This window comes from Arachis stenosperma, chromosome 3, assembly GCF_014773155.1.
Source record: "Arachis stenosperma cultivar V10309 chromosome 3, arast.V10309.gnm1.PFL2, whole genome shotgun sequence".
In the NCBI taxonomy this organism is placed as follows: Eukaryota; Viridiplantae; Streptophyta; class Magnoliopsida; order Fabales; family Fabaceae; genus Arachis; species Arachis stenosperma.
The window spans coordinates 165,363,723-165,386,659 of record NC_080379.1 but is presented as its reverse complement, the minus strand read 5'-3'; the positions used below and the strand labels follow the sequence as shown (position 1 = coordinate 165,386,659).

The 22,937-nt window shown below is 31.7% G+C and overlaps 2 protein-coding genes across 3 annotated transcripts; both read right to left on the bottom strand.

Moving 5' to 3' along the window:
* Positions 1–4,728: 4,728 nt before the first annotated feature.
* On the bottom strand, positions 4,729–13,112 carry LOC130969718 (potassium channel SKOR-like). 2 transcript variants are annotated; one of them, XM_057895571.1, is made up of 9 exons: positions 12,706–13,112; positions 7,550–8,480; positions 7,388–7,468; positions 7,045–7,143; positions 6,510–6,731; positions 6,202–6,390; positions 5,766–5,841; positions 5,225–5,641; positions 4,729–5,145 (listed from the first exon to the last, which is right to left on the bottom strand). In XM_057895571.1, exons 1-9 carry the CDS (start codon positions 12,885–12,887, stop codon positions 4,871–4,873), a joined length of 2,472 nt encoding a protein of 823 aa, XP_057751554.1. In that variant the 5' UTR covers positions 12,888–13,112; the 3' UTR covers positions 4,729–4,870. The 2 variants fall into 2 exon arrangements, with proteins under 2 accessions (XP_057751554.1, XP_057751555.1); XM_057895572.1 differs by having other exon boundaries at positions 5,225–5,572.
* Positions 13,113–16,377: 3,265 nt separating this feature from the next.
* Positions 16,378–20,286, bottom strand: LOC130967671 (potassium transporter 25-like). The gene is made up of 9 exons (XM_057892633.1): positions 20,167–20,286; positions 19,821–20,049; positions 19,484–19,714; positions 19,145–19,201; positions 18,994–19,050; positions 18,612–18,872; positions 18,473–18,525; positions 18,267–18,384; positions 16,378–17,975 (listed from the first exon to the last, which is right to left on the bottom strand). Exons 1-9 carry the CDS (start codon positions 20,221–20,223, stop codon positions 16,645–16,647), a joined length of 2,394 nt encoding a protein of 797 aa, XP_057748616.1. The 5' UTR covers positions 20,224–20,286; the 3' UTR covers positions 16,378–16,644.
* Positions 20,287–22,937: the final 2,651 nt, after the last annotated feature.

Here is a 22,937-nt window from a genome sequence, read left to right as displayed (position 1 = left end):
CCGTCTTTTTAGTATACCACTCTTAGGCATTTATTATTTTCAATATACGTTTTAAATATCATAATGTAGCAGTTAAGCGAAAATTCTTATATTAACCTCCTTTGAAATATACCTATTAACTCGTAACGCAATATTATCGTTTAATACGAATTAAGATGATAATTCTTGTCCCGATAGTATTAAAAAATTGTTGATTATTGTGTATATTATTTTATATATTGTTAATGTCTATTCTATACTATAATATATATTGCATATAAATATTTTATTTGATGACTAATTTTTTATGTATATATAATATAATTAAAAAATCAAAAATAATTTTAAAAATTTTGAATTAATTAGATTTGTATAAAATAATAACCACAAAATTAAATATAATTAAATAATATTAAAACAGTAACTTCTATTTTATGTGCAATAACTGTCATACTTATCCTTTTTTATACTTTGTTATCTTAATGTGAATTATTAAAATAAATTTGAAAATTTTTTGTAACTAACAAAATAATTGCAAAAGAAAAATCCTAACTTCAAAGTTGAAATTCCTAAAAAATAATTGTTGTTTAACACATTGAGTCGTTGACCGAGTTAACAACTAAAGGTTGGTCAAAACTCCAATTAATCATTAAAAAATCTAATGAAATCCATGAAATAACTATTAGATCACATTTCCATAGTAAATTTTCTTAATTGAAAAATTTAACTCTATTCCCTCAATTTTTGTGTTATATTAAGCTATTATATTTAATAGTTCACAGTTTTTTTCTTTCAATATTAAAGGATAACTTTTTGCATTTTTTATTATATACTTTTTCGTTCTCATTAATTTTTTTTATGTATTAAAAATTAATTTATTTTTGTTAAATATATAAAATTTTCAAAAAAATATATTTTTATCCAAATACATTAACTTTTAAATTTAAAAATGTGAAAGAGATAATTAATTTAAAAAAAGATCATATACATTTTTTCGCTTATTATGAAATTTTAAAAGGATGGTGCAGAGTGGTACACGAGGAGAAAAGACTAGAGGTGCAAAACGTGGAAAAAAATAAATAACGAAGGTGGAAACACGTAAATGAGAGATGAGGAGAAAGATATTTTGGGTTTAAGAGAGAAATTGAGAAAACGATAGAACGGAGAAGAGAGTTCGCGAAACGGATTTGATGGGGATCCTTTACCTCGAGTGACCCAGTGGCCCTCACTCGTGAATCATGAGGCTGAGAAAAGAAGTAAGAACAGGCAACCGGAGATGTTACTTGTTCAATTGTTGCAAACAATTTATTTGTGGTGCACAAATGGCCATTCATGCTGCCATAATTTATCATTGGCTTCATGTAACCTCAGGGATTTTAACATGAAATTAAAATATGAAAAAAAATCTCTAAAATAAAAAGAATTTTTTATTTTAAAATAGTTTATTTCTGAAATAATATGTCTAATACTTTTTTTTTTCCAAGGGTAATGATATTATTGATATCTGTACGGAGAATTATTTCTTTTTAAATAAACAAAAATCATCAAGTACCAACTATCACTCACCATGTTTTAATAATAATAATAATAATAATAATAATAATAATAATAATAATAATAATAATATAAAAACGTATATTCGCAGAAATTATTTTAAATATGGAGAAAAAAAATAGTGTTTTGTTTAAATATGGGTGTTTGGAGTATTTTATAGAATTGTGGATCAGAAGTTTCAGAAAAGCAGTCAAACATGTAGGTTACGTATATTCTTTAGCCGTATATTCGTTTTAATAGAAATTATTTAAGATATGGAGACAAGAATAGTGTTTTGTTTAAATATTGGTGTTTGGGGTGTTTTATAGAGTTGTGGAGGTGTTAGAAATGTAATCCAACATGCAGGTTACGTGTTGTTCAATACGCAGGTAATGTGTTGACTACTGTCTCCATGCAAGAGGCAACTTTGCTCCGAGAACAGGTGACATTTATGGTTTTAGACCCACCCCTGGTGTATAAAAATGGAGGAAGAGTGGGGTTGGGCTGCATATCATTTTCGTTCTCCTTCACTATTACCATAAACCATACATTCTCAGCTCATCAAGCTAAGGTGCATTAATCAGTGGCTCCAAACACGCGAACGCCACGTGTGTTCATCCAAACAGCACGCAGGCTGCATGTTAACCTCGCAACGCCATGTGTCTTCATCCAAGCAGCACGTTACTTGCGTGTTAACGCTGCTATGCCACATGTCCTGCATGCAACAACATGCAACATGCGTCTTGTCCCGTGTCTCCATGCAACCGGCAAACTCCGCTCCGAGAACAGCAGTCATTTAAGGTGAGGGTTGAGGGTTGATGCCGTAAGTGTATAAAATAGTGGTGGGGCTGAGGCTTCATTTCATTCTATTGTTTAGAGTGGTGGGGTAACGAAATGTTGGGGCTTGGGGTTTCATTCATTGGGTTTATGTTTTGAATTAGTTTTAAGATTCAGAGTGAGATTTGAACATTAAAAATAGTACGTAATTAACGTCTCCTGAAAATCATGTTATCAATTATTTGGGATATCCTAATTATGTTTGTTATTTTTGATTAATTTATTAGTTGTTACTTGGTTAACATAAGTTTAATAATTTATTATTTATTTGGATAATATTATTCTAAATGTACTGTTAAAAGCTCTTATGCATGAATTGAAATTCCAGAATATCTAATGAAGTATCCTAACTCCGTCTACCTCTTGACTCCTGTTATACAGGAGTTGTGTTTCTATTTGGACTTGTGAATTAGACATCTTCTGAACCATTACCAAGAACCACAACGGCAAAGCTTGGTAAGATTCTTCCCATTCACCGAAAACCTTGGCTATCGACTTCTGTTTTACCAGCCAAGCCTTTTGGTAATTAATAGTATAGTTGAATCTTGCCTGGACTTCCGCAATTATAGATTTGACCTTTATGGATGGGTCGGATTCAACCAATGGCTTCATAGCCTCAGCAATCGTGTCTGAGTCTAACTTTGAGTGATCTCGTGAGATCATTCCCATGGAACATGTGTGCCTTCCGTTATATCTCTGAATCTCCCAACAGGCTTTCTTTTGTATCAAGCTGGCTCAGATAAGCCAGTCGCACCCACGCCCATAATTCTTGCACTTTGCATAGAACGTCTGTGACTCGGATTCATAAAAAAGGTAATCAACTCCTCTGGAGATAGTGTAACTCCGAATTGCCGCAATGATTGATTTTCTTGAACCGTATTCCATTCCGATTCTGAACTCCCCATCCCCAGGATCAACAACACCTATAAGAAAACGAATTTATCGTTCATCGATCCGCTAAAACAAAATCAAGTAAACATGCTACCCACTGCTCACGTACCTATGTTTGCATATTCAGAAAAGTCCGGTGCATGCATGGCGTCAAGATACAAGCTACGCATAAAATGTGGAACGTCCATCGGTTGACTAACTGCGACTGGAACCACTAAAGTTTCCGCCACTGCCTCACCTCTCCCATCATCGTCCTCGTCCTCATCACTGGCTTCGTACGTAGCTTCGAACTCCTCATCGCTATCATCGTTCATTTCCAAGTACGCCTCGACTTTGTCATTTTACACATATGTGTCATGTTGAACCTCATATGCAACAATATGCTAAAACTCAACGTATAACTCAATCTTCGAGTGTTGCACCTGAGTTTGTTGGTGGATATGAAATATCCGTTGAATACTAGTTTTGAACTGTATCAGACCGTCAAATACGACAATCGGACTCCTGTAGAGAATGTTGGTCACCTTTTTTAAAATATCAACCTCTATGCTTTGACAGAGCCCGTACTGTAGTTCCGCGCACGTTATAGTGCACGGAACCATAAACGAAAACATATTCTCACACACAAAACTCACACCCTCATACGTATTTCGTACGACCTCACCGTTGTGGTAAACCACTATATTTGCAGTGCCTTCCATCGTACTGACCCTAGAGAAAAATATTTCTCTCACAATTAAACAAAATGGTTACGAGTTTTGGTTTTTATAGACAGAAGACTCAACTCGCAGGCTACGTGTTGTAACGTCATCCAACCAGCATTTGCCACGTGTGCAACACACATGATGCATGTTGCCTGCCATGCTGCCGCGTGTGATTCACGTTACCTGTGTGTTGAAGAGATGAGTGCCACGTGGCAACACGGTAACTACGTGTTGCGTGCGATTGTGTCACGTGTCCAACACGTAAATTACGTGCTAAATTAGCACGTTACCTGTGTGTTGTGCCTGCATGTCTGCAACGTCCACCCACCTATATATACATCAAAAACCTCCATTTTCAAGTAAAGTATACCTCTAAAGTCCATAATAAAATTCTTTAGCCTCGTTTTAATAGCGAAATAGATAAATAGATGCAAGATAACAATCAAATTACTTCAATTTAGTTTTAAAGTCGAATAAATTTTTTCTTAATATTTTTTTATTTTTTGAGAAATTATAAGAGTTAATGAAGAGAAGTTTTTACATTTTACTGCAAAACATAAATCCTAACGTCGGATCGTGCCAATTTTAAAATTCCAAATAAATAAATGGAAAAAAATTGAGTGCACTCTTGTCTTCTCTCTCTTTTTCTTTTTTATTTTTTTGAAATGAAAATTCTTAGAAAAATTTAAATATGAAAAAAATTTTACTTAAAATTTCAAAAACAGGTGCACCTATGATATCACTGCAAAACATAAATCCAATACATAATGCATTCACTTGAAATTATACATTATTTTTTAATTTAGGTCGTTGAAGGAGAAACTTGAAATATATCTGAGCATCATTGCAAATTTGCAATGCAATGTGAAAAGACAAGAAATATAACGAACTGATCCCTAATTTTGTGCCTGATCCTTTTATGTACCTCACTCTGCACTCTGCACTTGGCTCGCCAGAAATAGCTTCTCATCATTGCCAATTATGTCTGCATTTAGAACTCTGCCTCCTTGTTCTGTTAAAATACAAGTACCATTTGAAATGTTCAAATGTTTCATTGCCGTTATTATAAGCTCGTCAATGCTTTCCGGGACCCATAGAACAACTCCATCTGTTCTCTTTTCTTTATGATCATATTCCCATGGGTGGAAAGGAAATACTATACATCTCTTCTTCGGAATTTCATTTCTTGATGGCAATATTTCTGCTTGCAAACTCAATCAAAGCATATGTCAGAAAAACAAATTAAACCAACTGAGTTCAATTTAAAATGACAACCATACCTTTAGTTTCTTGAATACCACAGGATAACTCAGCCAACTGAGAAATTTTGGCAACTTGAAGCATTTTGAGAGCATTTATATCTCCGCCGATACGAGCTTCATCAAGTGGTGTATTCCCCCATCTGTCCTTACACAATACACTTGCTCCTGCTCCCAGAAGTAGTTCAGCTACTGCACACAAACCTTCAGAAGCAGCAATGTGAAGAGGTGTGCGCTGGTCATAATTTTTGGCATTTGGATTAATTCCACAAGCCAGAACCTTTTTTAAGAGGTCAAATTCCTTCTTTGCAACCATCACACAGAGAAAATTGCCGGCATCATCAATAGTGAGAGTAGCCCCTGCATTAACTAGTAAAGCAGCTACGTCTTCATGTCCATTCTTGATGGCTTCTAGCAAGGGAGTAGCCCCAGATTTATCTGATGCAGGTGGTTGTTTAAAGTTTAAACCAAACTCCATATTTTGACTTCAATACAGCACATTCAAAAAATAAAAGGATTGTCCTCAATCACCTAAAAACGGAAAAAAAGTTTAAAAACTAACCTGGTAAATTGATATTTACTCCTTGCTCAACTAGAAAGGAAGAAATATCTACATATCCTTTTGAGGCAGAGATATGCTGTGATAGTAAACATAAAATACGTAATTAAAATGTTATTATGTTAGGTTGTCACCACTGTATTATGTGTCGAAAATTCAAAATCTTGATCATACTACTCCTCTTATCTTATTTCTCAACAAATTAATCAAGACTCACATGCGAAGAACAGGATTCAACCAATCCTACTCATAGAGTGCGAGCCAGATTAGATTTGAGGGAATGCTACAAAGATTATATATAGTATAGACAAGACTTGAACAAAAAAATATCTTAGTTAAGAGCAACTTGTCATCTCAACTAATTTCACTTTTTTTTACTCTTACACACATTTAACAAAAAAATGAATTAATAGATGAAGAGTTGATAAAGAGTTGATACCAAGGGTGATCTACCATCATAATCAGTGTTATTGGGATCTGCCCCGGATGTGATCAAACGTTTCAAAAGGTATAAGTCAGCCTCATATGCAGCACAATTCATCCTCACAGTCAACTCTGTTTCCTGGTTTCCAATAGTCAAGCTCAAGTCTGATTCCAACAACTTGCGTTTTAGACCGGAGTCTTTTCCCTGTCAGCCACGCATAACCATGAGTCCGAAAGCAGCATGGATGATCTAAAATTATAAATCCATATCTTTCCATCAGTAAAATTATTATTTATTTTTTTATATCCAAGGCAAACATATACCTCAAGGAGATTGTTTAAGGTAACACGGCCATCTACATAGTATATCTTCACTATGTCCTTCAAGGATTGCTTATCAAGTCGCAAAACCTTGGAAAGCTCATGAGCTATGACTGTGGAGTGATGAGGCATATTGCAAAGGAAAGAAACCTCACCGAAGGAATCGTAGGTTTTTAATTGCACTACTTCGTCTGTACCACTGTCATTTTCACTGCTTATCTCACGCTGTAGACAAAAGGATGAACAGTCAGGTCGGGTTTAAAAATACTATTTCACTTGTGAAAACATTTCACATTTATGGAACGACAGCAATTTGAAATAGAAGAATCCATCACTAACAAATACCATTCCCTGGTTCATGTTTCATTATCCACTCTAAAGTAAACATCATCTTTTATGATAATTTATTTAGAGTCTGGAGCAGATAGTTTAGAAAATAGCGAACTGATGAGGAATTGAAGTGAGAGGAAAGTAATGCTGAAAGACGTAGGAAGTTAAATAAATAAAATAAAAAAATCGTTGCTACGATAACCCGTACCAGCTCTCCATGACATACGAAGTAAATTTGATCTGCTACATCTCCTATCTCCAAAACCAGTTCTCCAGGGAGGAAGAACTCTTCATGAACTTTGGTTGTCTGTCAAACAAGAATCTGAATCAGGTGTTTTTGATTGAAGAAAAAAGGACAAGTTTCAGATACTGGTGGCGCTTTCAAGAAAGTACATGAAGTACAAGGATAAAGCATGCATCAAGTTCAATATTTGGCAATTGAGCAGTGTATCTTCAAATATACTAGAATGATAATGAAGCATGAAGCTAGCACGTGCAATTAAGAACAATACCAAGAGAAAGAATAAGTGAAGTGTTACAGTAAGTCTTACAATCTGCTTAACAAACTCTGAGGAGCAACCCTTGAAAAGAGGAACGTTCTCAATGAACTCCTCATACAAATTAATTGAAATCTGCAAAAACCAAAAAAAAAAAAAATATGTGGGTGTCACAAGTGAAGTTGGACCAGGAATGAAAAGATGATGAATATATACCTTGGATCGAATAGAGGGTGGGATGTCCTGAAGTACAGCAGGTTGTGTGTAGCTGCGATGATACTGCAAGCGTAAATGGCCCTTGATGGCCTTACTTGTGGGCTTGTCAAGATTGTTTTTATTCATGTATTTGATAACTTCAGTCATGGTGTCCCTAAACCTCTCGGTTTTGGATCCCTTGACAATCAAGGCGGTCATGTTGCCAAGAAGGTAAGCGCCAAGAATCATGTCAAAGGAGACATAAACCATGATGAATATCATCTCTCTGACATTGACGGCATGAATATCGCCGTAGCCAACAGTGGCCATGGTGACAATAGCAAAATAGAGGGAGGTGATGTAGCGCTTCCAGAGGTCGATGTGGCGGAAGTCCGAGTAGGCAAAGTCGCCCATCTTGAGGGAGCCAATCCAAGTGTAGGACTCGCGGGAGGGGGGGATGGTGGTGGCCAGATAGTAGAAGATGCAGGCGGCTGTGTGGGTGCAGTAGAGCTCCACCACGAGAAGCTTCACGATTCTCGTGAAGAGGTAGTTGATCCGGATGTCCTTCTCCAGCGTCTCGAAGAACTCCGTGACGCGGGCGGCCCGGGTCAGCCTGATCCAGAGGAGATAGCGGAGCGGCTCCTTCCTGCCGGCTGCCTTGTAGATGTAGTCCCAGGGGAGGCAGCCGAGGAGGTCGAGGGTGAATTGCGGAGACTTGAGGAAGCGGATGGCGATGCGGGAGGGGCTGGAGACCACGCAGTAGGAGTGGGTGTCGCGGTAGGCCACGAAGAAGCGGAGCACGATGTCGAGGAGGAAGGCCAACTGGCCCGCGATGTCTAGCAGGAATATTTTCTCCGGGAGGCCTCTGAAGAATCCGAACTCCATTGGGGTGAAGAAGGAGGAGTACACCGCCCATATCAGTATGAAGTGCTTCCACCCAATATTGTACAACCTGCATCCATGTAATGTACATTCTTTCTTTAGTTTTCTATCTCATTTCCCCATCTCTTTCTTACAATTATATATACTGCACTGCGCCCACGCTACTTTAGTTTCTGTATCCTTCTGCTCCTCAATTCCTCTCGCGCTAGAATCCCGTTTCTTTAGCTATTTCTAGTTTCAACCATGGCTTAGATTATACCATGTACGTGCTACTAATATCCACTTAGGCAACTTTTGGTTTCGAATAACAGGTTAATACATATTGATTGTTTGTTACTCGAGACACAAATTTTTTACTAATATGTTAATATATAAAAGGAACTACTCAGATAAAAATAAAGATGTTGAAACGTCTTTTTTATAAAGATGTTTTTTAATAATTAAAATTTAATATATATAATTAATTAAATTGTATTATATTTGTTAAAATTAGGCTAGACAAATTGATTTGACTGAAAAATGGTAAATTAAATTTTGAATTGGTCTAAATTAATATTATTTTTTATAGAAAATAACTATAATACCCTATTATAAAAAATGACTAAAATACTTTTATTATATATATTAATTTTAAGAATTCTAAATTTTAATCCTTTATTTTTCTATTGTAGGATTAAGATTTAGAATTTTTAAATATAGGATATTTTAATCATTCTCTATAATAAAGATATTGTAGTCATTTTTTATAAAAAATAATATTAATTTAGACCAGTTCAAGATTTGATTCACCATTTTTTCGGTTAAATCAATTTATCTAGCCTAATTTTGACAAAAATAACATGATTTAGACGTCTTTATCTGAATGGCTCCCATATATAAATTCACACAAAAATATAGAGATACAATTAATTGGACACAATTTTTTATACTTTTATTTTTTATTAATTTTTATACTTTTATTGTTTATCAATTTTGTAAACTTTTTTTTATTAATTTTTTATATTTTTATCTTTTATTAATTTTTACAAAATATAAACTTTTTTAATTTTATGGTATGTTATTTAATATTTTACCAAACAAAATATATATACACTAATAATCTGTATCCATATCTTTTAATATTTATGTTTCTGTGTGTCTCTCTCAAAAAATAAATAAATCAAATGCTATCTTATATCATCTACCTGTTACTAATATACACTTATATCATCTTAAACTCATTAACTTTTAATAAAAATTTAAAATATTTAGATTAGATAACTTAAAGTAACAATAACATAACATGTGACTCCTCAAATTGTTTTAAGAAATTCTATATTTTTTCTAAACGTTTATTATAAGAAATTGTTCCTAAAATTTAAAAATATTAAGTAAAATTATTTTAATAAAAAAATAAAAAACACAAAAAATTATAAAATAGTCACATAAATAAAATAAAAAACATAAATATATATATATATATACACTTTTTTCTTTTGGTCTAGGTATGTATTGGATTTTTTCAATTTTTTAATTATTTAATAAAATGTGATCATTCATCATTTAATATTTTTTCTTTTTTTTTTTAAATTCTATTTAAAAAATGTAAAGTATCTATCAAATAATTTAAAAAAAATAAGAACATCTATTCTCATTCTAGAACTGCTACTCATCACGAGAGGCTGGGTCGATTTGCCTTCAAATCGGGTCTGGCCCATTCAATCTATGTACAACTTGCAAACAAAAAAATGGAATTGAGTAATTGAAGGTTTTTTTTCTTTGATTTTTAGAAATAAAAAGTTATTTTAATTCGTTTTGGAAAATCTTCCGTATATGAACACTAAATAAAAAATCTAATGTTTCATGGAGAGTTTTCAATATTTTGGAATGTAAAAAATTGTGAAGCAACCTTAAAAAAATGTTAAGACTTACAAATTTTAAATCCTCGTTCATACAAAATTTAAATCATTACAGAGAACGTGCATCATTTATAGTGTGGCTATGCCTGTAGCAAATTTGTGTATTTGAATGTTTTTGAGTATATCTTTTATTGGCGAAACCTATTTATTTTATCTTTTTTGTTAATTTTTTATTTATAATGATATTTTATATAATTTTTAAATTTTACATATAAAATTTTTCAAGTTTTGATTATATACAAATAACTAATTATTAATTGATTTTCTTATTTTTCTGACATAACAGACATTGAGAAATGCTGTATAGTCTTTAATTAGTCTTTAAATATAAAAGTTTAATTATATTAGTTTTTTATACATTCACTTTCTAATATTTTTAGAGAACTAATCTCTAATTCAAATTAAATTTGCTTTTCATCCTTAACATTTCTCTCTATTACTAAACTTCGTAAAATTAATGATATAAGTTTAGAAATTAATAAATTTGTGTGCATATCGAATGACTAATTAAGTAATTATAGTCATAATTTATTTTGACTGTCATATATTTTTTAATTTATTTTTTTTGTATTTTTTTTGTTTTTATGCTGATTCTATCTGATTCTATCAACATTTCATTTTCAAGAACTGTTGTTTTTTAATTATTTTTTTTTGTGTGTTTTAAGTCCAGTTAATAAAAATTAGAGGTTATATTTTAGTGTTTAAAATTTAAGATTAGGTTTTAAATTTTGAATTTAAATTTATGACTTAAGATCTTTGATTTAGAATTTATTACTTTTATTTAGATTGTATTTTATTTTAAATTTAGATATATTAATTTTTAAGGAGATTAATTTTGTATTTTAAATATAAAAGATTAAATCTAATAATATTATTTTTTGTATTTATTTAGATTAATCTTAATAATCATTAATAGAATAAAGACTGAGTTTTATTGATTATTTAATCATATTAATAGTATATAATCGAGTGATATATATAAAATTATGCAATGTATTCACAAAATTAATTGCTAAATTTAATTACATGTATAGAATATGTGTCAAAAAAAATACATATTAAAAATAAAATAGATATTATATATATTTATTTATAAATACATGATAGTTGATTTAGCTATTAATTTTTTATTAATTTTTTACATTTAAGCAATTTTTTATTTAAGTCCATCCAAGTAATTTAAATTACGTGTTTTTTTTTGTTTTCTTTCCCTTATACTTCTTCTTCTTATTCTTCTTCTTCTTCACTCTCGATGCTACGTCTTCTTCTTTTTCTCTTTCTTTTTTAATTTTTTTCAATTTCGTTATCGTCGTCACCAACAACTCCTTTTTCTCTTCCTCCTCTTATTGAAATTTCGTCTCCTCCTTCCTTTTCATCTTTTTCTATTATCATCATCATCATAATTATTATCGTTATCGTTATTGTATTCTTCTAATACGTATCATCATTATCGTTATCATCGAATTCGAATTTATATAATAGACAATTTTCGGTTCATTTGGTATTATATAATGGTTTCGTTTGATAATATTTTCGTTCATTTGAGTCGTAGGTATTTCTGAATTCAAATTTATATAATGGACAATTTTCGGTTCATTTGGTATTATATAATGGTTTCGTTTTGATAATATTTTCGATTCATTCGATTATCACAGAAAATCAGAATCAATAAAGATATTAACAAAATGTTTGTGTTGTTGGTGATGACGATAATGATGATGGAGGGAAAAAAATGAAGGAAGAGATCAAATAAATTCAAATAAAAAAGAAAAAGAAGGAGGAAAGGATGAATGTAGTGGTATATATGGTGGTGGTGACGATAACGATAATGAAAAAAAAGAGGAGTAGGAGAAAAAGAAAAAGGAATAGAAAGAAGAGAAAAAAGAAAAAGAAGAGAAAGAAGAAAAAGAAGACGAAACTCTCCCAATAATGTAAACTAAATGATTTGGATGAATTTGAATATAAAATTATTTGGATGAGTAGCGAAACTCTTAATGTTTTAGGTATAGATAGATGAAAATTCAGGTACAGTCAATTTCACATGAAGTTGATAGTTGAGAGCCGTCAGATGAAAATTTAGTCAAATCAGTCAAATTATCTAACGATTCTCAATTATCAACTTTACATAAAATTAACTGCACCTAAATTTTCACCGTATAGATAATATTCTTATGACATATAAAATCAAGCGAGTTAAGAAAAAAAAAAACTCAACAAAAGTTGAGTCAAACAATAAGTGAACATTGGGAAGCCGAAGTTCATGCGGAGGATAGGCGTGGTGTGTCCTACCCGTGTAGTGTTGTGTCAATTCATGTAAATATGCAATAATGTAATACCACATCTTGAATAATTCCTAATTAATCTGTGTGTGTGATGGTGTGAAAGAGAGAGATGTACCGATTGTCAGGGTGAATAATATATTGCCGCCGTACATCTCCGCCGTGAGCGGTGGAATTATCTTCGGCCTCACCGCAAAACATCGCCAGCCGACGCCTCAACCTTTTCCACCGCTCCTCCTGTTTGCTCAGTCCTCTCTTCTTCCTTGTCCAGTTTCCTCCCTCACCCTCCTCGCCATGCATAGTGGTGCTTTTCGCCCAGTTCCCACCACTAACCACTACCTCAAACACCCGATACAGCGGAACCAACAGGCTTTCTTCTATCTTACTAGCTAATTAGGAGAATAACAAAAAGACCATGCTATTACTATTATCACCAATTCGAACGACTCACTCATATATATATTGGAACCCTTCAACAGTGTGAAGTTAGTGGTGACATACAGAATCTCTTTTACAAGAATCTGGAATAATAGATTAGATTAGTAACACGTTAATATCGATCAACTTTATGTGACGGCTTTAAGTTTTTCGGTTCCTTGGCAAAAGGGGTATCTTATTCTTAAACAGTTAAACTAATAACTGTGAGTGTTTATGCAAAGTTTTTTAATGTCGGAAAATAATTTTACTTTATTTAAAAAGAATTTATTTTTATTTAAAATTTAATTTTATAATTGAAATATAATCATAAATTAAATGAGCCTTTTTATCAATTAAATATTGACCTATCATTTTAAATGTTATGTGGCACGAAGACATGGTAAATTAATGATACGTGTAAATTGAGAAAAAGAATCAAAATAATCTTGTAACTTTAAGTCATAATGGTAGATAAAAGAGAGGATAATATGAGTTAAAGGTAACAGACAGAGACACTCAAAATCAAAAGATATTTATTAGTGTAAGTATTAAAATGTCCTTGCAAATTATCTTTTCGACCTAATTTTTTATGTTTTTTTATTGTTCACAATATCTTTTAATTTGATCAACTAAAGATTAATCAACTCAACTAGGTATCCTTTAGAATTGGTACAATATTCACCCTTTTCTTACAATAATTCAAAAAAATAAAACAAACACATCTAAAAAATGTAAATAGATTTAGTGTCTTTAAAAATTAAATCCATATTTAAAATTCAAATTAAATCAAACTAAAATTTAAAATTTAAATCTTAAATTTTCGTTTCAAAATTAATACATTTAATATAAAAATATATTATAATTTAAGTACACAACTAAAATTCAAATGAATCAAAATTTAAAATTCAACTTTGAAAATATATTATAATAATTATGGATGTGTTTTAAAAATATATTATAACGATTATGGATGTGTTTTAAAAATATTTTGTATATAATATCATACTATTAGATGTGTTATAATTGAAAAATAAAAACACAATTATTATGATTATACCAGTTACATCTTCTCTCGTAAACTCTAGATTTTTTATTTGCTTCTTTACTCAAACTAATTAAGTACAAAATAGTTTATGTGCGTTTTTATTTAAAAACTAGAAATTTACGATTTTGAAAACGTGTATATTTAAAAACTAGATTTTTACGATTTTAGATGTGTTTTAAAAATATTTTGTATATAATATCGTATTATTAGATGTGTTATAATTGAAAAATAAAAATACAATTATTATGACTATACCAGCTATATTTTCTCTCGTAAACTCTAAATTTTTTATTTGTTTTTTTACTCAAACTAATTAAGTACAAAATACTTTATTCGTAATAATTCTATTAATAAAATCAAATAAAATCAAATTTATTCCAATTAAATAAAAATATAATTTTTCTGTTTATTTTTAAATATAATTAAAAATAATGAATATAATATTTCATAACATTAATTAAGCACAGATATAAAAAGTGATTATACCTTTCATTAATAAAGATTAAAGGGTATTTCAGCTACCTTCACCGATGAAAATGAGAGAGGCTTCGGCTGGGAGGTTTCAGTTTTTGAAATTCACTAATGCAACTAATAATAAATCATGTTTGATTGCGAGGGTGCTTTACAGTGTGAAAGTTACGATAAAAAAGGAACAACAAATCAGGTTTGTTATGGGAGGTTGGGTAAAAAGAAGCAAAGTCCTAGGGTGTGTTTGGAACCCGTTTGAAAGGAAGAATCATGTTTACATTTCTTGAAAGCTTCAACTTTTGGTTTGGCAAATTTTTTTCTTATGAACGCAGAAGTGATTTTACTGCCAAAACCACGTTTACAAGAAGCAACTATTTGTAGCTTCTGTGTTTTCTTAACTGACTTTTAGCCATAGATACTAACAATTTATTTATTTTTTACCAACTTTATCATTTGTATATGTTATTGTATTAATTATAAAATTATTGTTATTTCCATTTATATGAATTATATTTTCTATTATTTATTATTTTTATTTTTTTTAACTATTTATTTGACATTATACACTTTTATAACTGTGATTTTTGTGTATTATGTTTGTTATTATCTTTTTTATAATATAATTTATTAATTCTATTAGGTAAAGTAAATTAAACAAAAAATTAATTGTAAATAATAATAATAATAAAAAATTATAACATACTAAAAACGAGTACCAAAAATACTAAAAATATTATATAAAAGATTATCAAGAACTTTTAGATTTGTTTCAATCACTATAAAGTAAATATTTATTTTTTTTATTATTTTCAGTATTCTCTTTTATAACTGTAATTCTCGTATACTATGTTTTAGTGTAATTTTTTATAATATAGATTATGATTTCATTAAAAAAGATAAATTAAATAAAAAATTAATAATAGATAATAATAAAATCGGATTCCAAATTAATATTAATAATAAGATTATTGAGAGTTCTAAAACAAGAATACGATGTAAAAAATACTAAAGTAACATTTAATACTTAGAAAATGTAACATATTTGACTAATATTCTTTTATATATATATATAATTTATATTTTTTTATTTTTATTTAAAAATATATTTTATCTATTTTTATATGTTATTTTTATTTTAGTAAGTAAATATTAATTTTATTATAAAATTAACTAATAAGATGTATTTAAATATATAAATTAAAATAATAAGATAATATAAAAAAAATTTTAAGTTGATGCCTATTTTAGTAATTTTTTAGCTAAAAGTGATTTTGAATGGTACAAGCCAAATAACATTTATTTTACTATAATCCATTTTGATATAAAAATTACCAAACATAAATCACTTTAACACAAACTTACTTTTGATCAAAATCAAGTTTGCAAAATCAATTTTATACAAACTTCCGTTTGCAAACTGTAATCCAAACACACACCTAGTAGTTAACTATGAAGTTGGAGAGAAGTTAGATTGATTTATGTTTTTATGATTTAAATTAAAAATATTTATAGATATATACCCTAAAAATAGGGATATGTTTTAATAAAAAAATAATTAAATATTAATAAAGGCTGATTAAAGGGTGATTAGTGTTGTATATGTAGCATTTTCCAAGATTAATTTGTTGTAGATGTGAATTTTATTTAATAAATTATTGTATACAAGACAGAATTCTTGATTTTATTCAAAAGAAAACTCTATTAACTCTTCAGCTCAAATTATCTTTTATTGGTCTGAACAAATCAACAAGCTATTTTTATCTTGGTCTCTTTTATTAAAGATAATTTAATATAAATAAAAAGGATAAAAAAATGTATCTTTTATATTTTAAAAAATGTGTAAAAAAAAGATTACCATACATTTTATTTTGTTCGGGTAACAACTAATGAACTAACAAGTAGTCAAATATATACGTGCATAACCTTTAGCCGGGTCGTGACATTAACAAAAGGAGTTTGTATAAAAACGACTTTTTCTATGAAGATATCTTGGCGGAAGCAAGTAACCATCCCTTTCATGCATATTACAGTTGCAGGGATAAGAGGTTCTTGTTTGCAAGGCAGCTGCTCGCGCGCTCCTCCTAATAAAATAGCGAAAACAGTGTAGGTTGTTGATCTGTATGTGTTCTATATAGTACATACCATACCAACTTCTACAAGAGCAGCATGAGGGATTTTGAGAGCTACGGGAGGCTCTCGACAGTTTTTCTCACTAAAACGATAGACCATGATTAAGAATCTCTTAAGAAAGTTTGAGCCGTCACGCACCACTAGGTGCGATTGGCCCAAGAAATAGGCACTACCGCTCTCCCTGGCATCAATTAGGTCCAAAAGTTCCTTCCTCACACATGGCTGCATTATTTTAGGACTATTAACAGGCAGCATGAACCGAACCTTCTTTCGCTTCTTCTTGCTTGTACCCTCCGTGTCAGGAACTGGACTGATCTGAGATTCATTGTTCACCGCTGGATCCTCATATGCATCCAGAGGAACTAGAGCATTGTTATGTTCATGCGTTGTTGAAGAATTCCCTACAACAATCATTCTTTCATTTGTGGCGGTGGCGGCATCCACGGATTCAATATCTCTCTCCTCAATGGAAATGAATTCCCCTATGGAACGAATGATGTGCTCCTCAAAGTCGCCAGTATCCCTGATGTGATCGCAGTATCCATATCTGACGATGCAGCGGTAAATCTTGTAATCTTTTGGGCCAATCCGGCCTATGAGATACCTTTCGCCTTCGGAGACATAAGGCACCGGCATAGACTTGAAGGATACCATGATCAGGACTTGATGGAACGCGGGAAGATTAGTAATGAAGTGTGAGAAGAAAGCTGGGATTCCTGCTACAATGTCGGTGTAGATAAAGCCAATCCCAGGCACCCTGGCGATCCCGAGACCCGGACTCACATCTACGAGCCATTCTGTTGAGACCTTGTTTTGCATATCAAACTCATACTTCTTGACAGTTCCATAGTGCCACGAGAGCATGATTGTCATTGTGATTGTCAAAAGAACAAGCAGATACCAGGCTCCCTTGTGAATCTGTAGCAGACAAGCAGAGAGATACACCACCTCAACAAAACCAAAGCATAGCAGAAAGCACGCGGATACGCTCAAGTTCTTCTCCCAACACAATGAGATGATGAGTGACATGAGACTAGTTGTTACAAGCATTCCGCAAATTATAGCCAAACCTGCTGCATACCCAATCTTCACCATGTCTCTGAAACTAATTGTGACGGTGAGACTGAGAATCATCAGTAGCCAGTTGACATCAGGAATGTAAATCTGGCCGTGTATTGTTTTTGATGTGTGAATCACTTTCACTCTGGGAAAGCAGTTTAATGCCAAGCACTGTTTGATGATGGAGAAACTCGCTGTTATGGTTGCCTGGCTTCCTACTGCTGAAGCAAGTGGGGATAATATTATGAACACATGTTTGCAATAATGACCTGCAAGGGATCACCACACCAAACTATATATATCACTTCACCCAAATACTGAATTTTCAAAAACACATCAAAATATATGTGGCGGTGAAAACTCAGGTAAAGTCGACTTCAAATGAAATTGATATCTGAGAGCCGTTAGATGAAAATTTAGTCAAATTAGTCAAACCATCTAACGACTCTCAGATATCAACTTCATGTGAAGTCGACTGCACATGAGTTTCCACCGTATATGGTAGAAATTCAGGTAGTTAATTGCACCTAAATTTCTAGGGTGCATTCCATCCAACTTACGTGGCATAGATTGACTAAAATGGTTGAAATCTCTAGCACCTAAATTCCTGGAGATATATGCAGCCTGACCGGCATAGCATAAAACAAGAATCGGGTAGATCAAGCATATAAATGTAATCTACAACAGAGTAGACGCATAATTAATGCACAATTTGATAAGAATTAATTTTGAATTACAATGCACAAATTAGAATTATGTAGTATACTTTGATTGATTTCTTGGAGAAATGGCCTAGGTCTGCAAACATTGCCTCTGATCCTGCAAAACAGTAGAACATCGTGCGTATCATATTAAACGATATCCGAAAAAAAACCCTAATTGATGAGAGTAAATAAATAACCTACCTCCCACGCATAAAATGATGCTTCCTAACAATTTCCATCTGTGATAATTGAAATTTCTGATAAATTTGAAGACGTATACCGGGGATATTTTATAAATGATTTTGACATCCCAATGGAAAATATTATAAATTCCCACCACTCCAATAAACAAGAGCCAAGCAGAAATAATTGGAGCAAACATGAAGCCAATTTTACGCGTCCCACAGTTCTGCAACATGAACAAGCCAACCAATATAGCACACGCAGCGGGAACAGTTACATCTGCAATATGTAATGTTCATTAGATAAACAACACATTAATTGACATTCATTGATCAAGTTAGTTGTAAACTCAAACTGGTGCTGTAACTTTTTTCTCAAGCAAGGTACAAACTGTACTTACATCTGTGTAAGGCATTAGACACTGTGTCCGACTCGCGAGCACGGCGTGACGATGGATCTGCTTATTATTTATTTACAATTAACTGATAAGCCAATCAAAAAGCACAGAGAAAAATTCTGCTAGCATCATTGAGTAAATTAAATGGCCTTACACATGTCTGCTATTATATCAGATAAGGATCTCTGAACGCCAGTTGAAGCTGAAAACACTGGTGGTAAACAGCCAGAAAAATACATAATAATGTAAGTTGAAGAAGAACAATGTAACTAATCACACAAGAAAGAAACAAATGTTAGAAGATCGTATATACGAGGAGTGTTAGGGGATCAGCAAGTTTTGTGATTTGTAGCCATTAATTAGCCATCATTGATATTTTTAATGGTGTGAGATTTTATCTAATAGTGTGAGATTATTCACTTTTCTTTTGCTGGTTAAGTACTGGCCAAATTTTAATAAAAATGCTAGCCCCTATACTTTCTCTTGTATAAACCTGAAAGAGCTGGAGTGAGCACTGCATCCCCAATGGCCATACAGGAACCAAAGAGGGCTAAGAACAACAGTAAATAGTGACAGATCTTGCTTTTCTCAATGACCCTTCTTGCTCTGATCTTTGAAGGAGTTCTCCCCTCACAATTCATAATCTGATTGGCACTTCTATCACTAGGGAGCAGCCCAACTTTTGCATTTCTACACAATAGCGAGTACAACGCAAACGTACCACCTAGGCATAATCACATAACATCCAAGTCAGTCCTTCAAAATCTGATGAATTGAATTGAGGGAATTAATCAATGGCGGTTATAAATTTAAAGATACTTATTACTTACCCTCTCCTTTATCATCAGCCTTGAGCACTATAGAGGCATACTTAAGCAAAGAAATGATTGTCAAAGTCCAAAAAATGAAGGAGAAGAGTTCATAAACGACCTCCTCCGATGCAAGAGCTTTCGCATCCATTGTACCGAACACATATAAGGGTGCAGTGCTAAGTTGACCATAAACTACTCCAACAATTTGAAACGACAGGAGGATCTCTTGCTTCCATGTTTTCTTCTTCTGAAAAATCAATTGAAAACTGTGAAAGGACTCAATAGACACAGCAATACATGGTGAAGATCAGATCTTAGCCAGGTTTAATTTCATATAAACTCAATCAAGAATCAAGAAATATACCTGAACCTTCTCACGGAAGATTTCATCATCAGGACATAGTGGAGGAGGAAGATCCATCACAAGTGCAGGATAAGCAGAAGATAAGCTTGGAAGGAAATTGGAAGTGAGCGTTTGTGTGGAAGTAAAGGTGAGTAATGAGAAGAAAGTTAATATGAATTGGCAACTAATAATAATAATGATAATAATGGCGATAAAGACAATGGCTCATTCATAGTATCAGACGGAACACACTAAGAGGATCCCCTCTCTAGATTCTAGACCTTGTCACCCGGAGAAAACAACATATAGTGATTGATTGCAAATTGAAAGGTTCATTGATAGTGATACCAACGGTGACATTGACTTCCAGAGCGTTTGTCACTGTGTCAGTCCTATTTTCATTCTTTCTGTCTGTCCATCATTCATTCATGAAATTGGAAAATGACACTTTGTTGACATTCTATAAACTCACTTGGTTTTCAGTCACGGATATATAGATATGGCGAACAAAATCAATAACAAGTGCACATGCATGTTGAAGGGCTGCACAGCGTGATCTATGAACCATGCATCTGGATTCTCAGACAATCACAGCACCTTGTAACAGCTCCTTCAATTTATTCTAGTTTGATTCGATCTTTTCAAGTGAGAGAAAAGTATTTTAAAATATTAAAATGGCCAATAATAGATTTGAGAATAAAAATAAGTTTAAACTATGTGTAAACAAAACCAGGTATTTTATTCTATACAAAGTTATTAGAAGTTAGAGGTAGCAGATTGGGTGATTTTCTGCTGCTCTATATATATAGTTCAACCATGTGTACAGGGGTGACAATATGTATCCTATTCGCGGGTACCCAATCCGACCCCACCCGATCGGGTAGGATTGCCAACCCGATCCGCATATGATAGGGATCTCGTGCGAGTCGGGTATGGTACGGGTTGAGTCTCAACCCTATCCGACCAACCTGCACTCTATATATGTTTATGTTATATACTTGTATAAAAATATATTTTAAATTGATGTTGAATCAAAAACCTCTCACTAAATGCAAAAGATCCTTATCCATAAAAAAAAATCATTAATTGATAATTTAATATTTTTTTTACATAAAAATTAATTTTATTTTATATTATCATAAAGTTATATAATAATGTTGTATATTTTTTGTAATCCGCAATAAAATCGAGTACCCGCTAGTTTAGAGCGAATATAGTTAGAGTTGGATCCAAATCCTATCCTATCCTACACATTGCGACCCCTACATGTGGAGGCAACACAAAATATAGATAGACAATTAATGGGAACATGTGCTGGTTTCTTCCTAAAAGGATATCAAACGGCACAAGCCAATAGATACTAAAAATAAAGTCACATGATCTGATATTTGTAAGGAGAATAAATTGGTCTTGTATATATGTGGTCATGCATGTTCAAATCGGATTTGAAAAGATTAACTACTATAAATCTATGATCATACAAGAGGAAAATTGATAATTTATCATTGATAATAGGACAGTAGGTGTTGTGGATGAATGATAATTGATATCATGACAGTGCAGAGAAGATAAATAACGAAGGTTCTCCTATGGGGGAAAGTGCAACTTATATCCAATAATCGCTCTGTATTTGTCTGAAGTCTGAACTCTGAAGTGTATGTATGTGTCTATAGATCAATGAAATTGAAAAGCAAGCTTTCCAAATTCCAACCAGGTACACCATTGCATTCAGTAAGAACAGCTAACAAGTATTTGCCGAAACCGTGAGCTTCTGTCTATTGTGGTTGAGCAAGAAGAAACCTCTCTTGCTGTAACTTTTGTTTTTCCATGGTCCCTGTCGGATAAAGATTCGGATTAAAACTTTATTTAAAATTTGTTATTGATTAATCAATTATTAAATACATAAAAGACCAATTTTATGGTGTCTATGAGTTTTTGTCTAAATTTTGCTTAATTTATTTTTTGTAGCAAATTTTGATTTTTTAAAAATTATTTATTCTTATATCTTTTAAATTAAATAATAATTTTTAATCATTTTTAGTAAATAATCACCACCTTTTAGACACTATAGCATTTACCTATCTAAAATGAGATTTAAATTTTGAATAATTATTTAAATAAACTAGTTGTTTCATTACTAAACCAATTTAAATTAGTTCCTTTTTTTATTTAGTACAAATATAATTACTGGAATTTTTTTTTGATAATTTCACTTTATTACTACTAAAAGATTTTGTGCCTTTAATGGGCTGAAATTTTATATATGAAAAGTTTATGGTGTAATAACAAAAAATAGAATTTTTGGATAAAATACAAAAATATAGAGATAAATTTTTCGTATTTTGTGAAAGCTTTTTTTTTAATCTTTTTCAATATATGAGAAAAGATTTTTTTATCGCAGTCAGTCAGCAAGAAGTTTTTTTATATTACTGTTTTTAGCTTTTTACATTCTACAAGAAATATTGAAGTAGTTTCAATTTTTCAGTATTGAAATGTCAAATACGTGGCTACCATTTAACCTTTCTGCAATCTGCGAAAAACAGGATTGTTAGGTTGCAGCAAGTTTTACCAGACCCGTATCTTCCGTGCAACCTTTTTGCAATTCGCAACGAGTAAAGATTCGATGTTGTCATTGTTCATTTTCATAAAGTACAAGGTGTTTTTTTTTGTTTTAAAAAATTACACTTCCATGTCAATTTTTTATTTTAAAATAATACGATTTATTTATTTAATTTTTATTTGAAATTTATGAAAATTTTAAATTCTCATAAAAAAAATTTATAATATAATTA

Excerpts from the sequence above, each read along its gene's own strand:
- LOC130969718 (XM_057895571.1), bottom strand. The coding sequence starts at position 12,887 with ATGCATGGCGAGGAGGGTGAGGGAGGAAACTGGACAAGGAAGAAGAGA. Across the intron at positions 5,842-6,201 it reads ATGATGGTAGATCACCCTTG|CATATCTCTGCCTCAAAAGG; the intron begins GTATCAACTCTT and ends TTACTATCACAG. Across the intron at positions 5,146-5,224 it reads TGGTATTCAAGAAACTAAAG|AAATATTGCCATCAAGAAAT; the intron begins GTATGGTTGTCA and ends GTTTGCAAGCAG.
- LOC130967671 (XM_057892633.1), bottom strand. The coding sequence starts at position 20,223 with ATGGATCTTCCTCCTCCACTATGTCCTGATGATGAAATCTTCCGTGAG. Across the intron at positions 18,526-18,611 it reads CATCATTTTATGCGTGGGAG|GATCAGAGGCAATGTTTGCA; the intron begins GTAGGTTATTTA and ends ACTGTTTTGCAG. Across the intron at positions 18,385-18,472 it reads TCTCCAAGAAATCAATCAAA|ATTACATTTATATGCTTGAT; the intron begins GTATACTACATA and ends ACTCTGTTGTAG.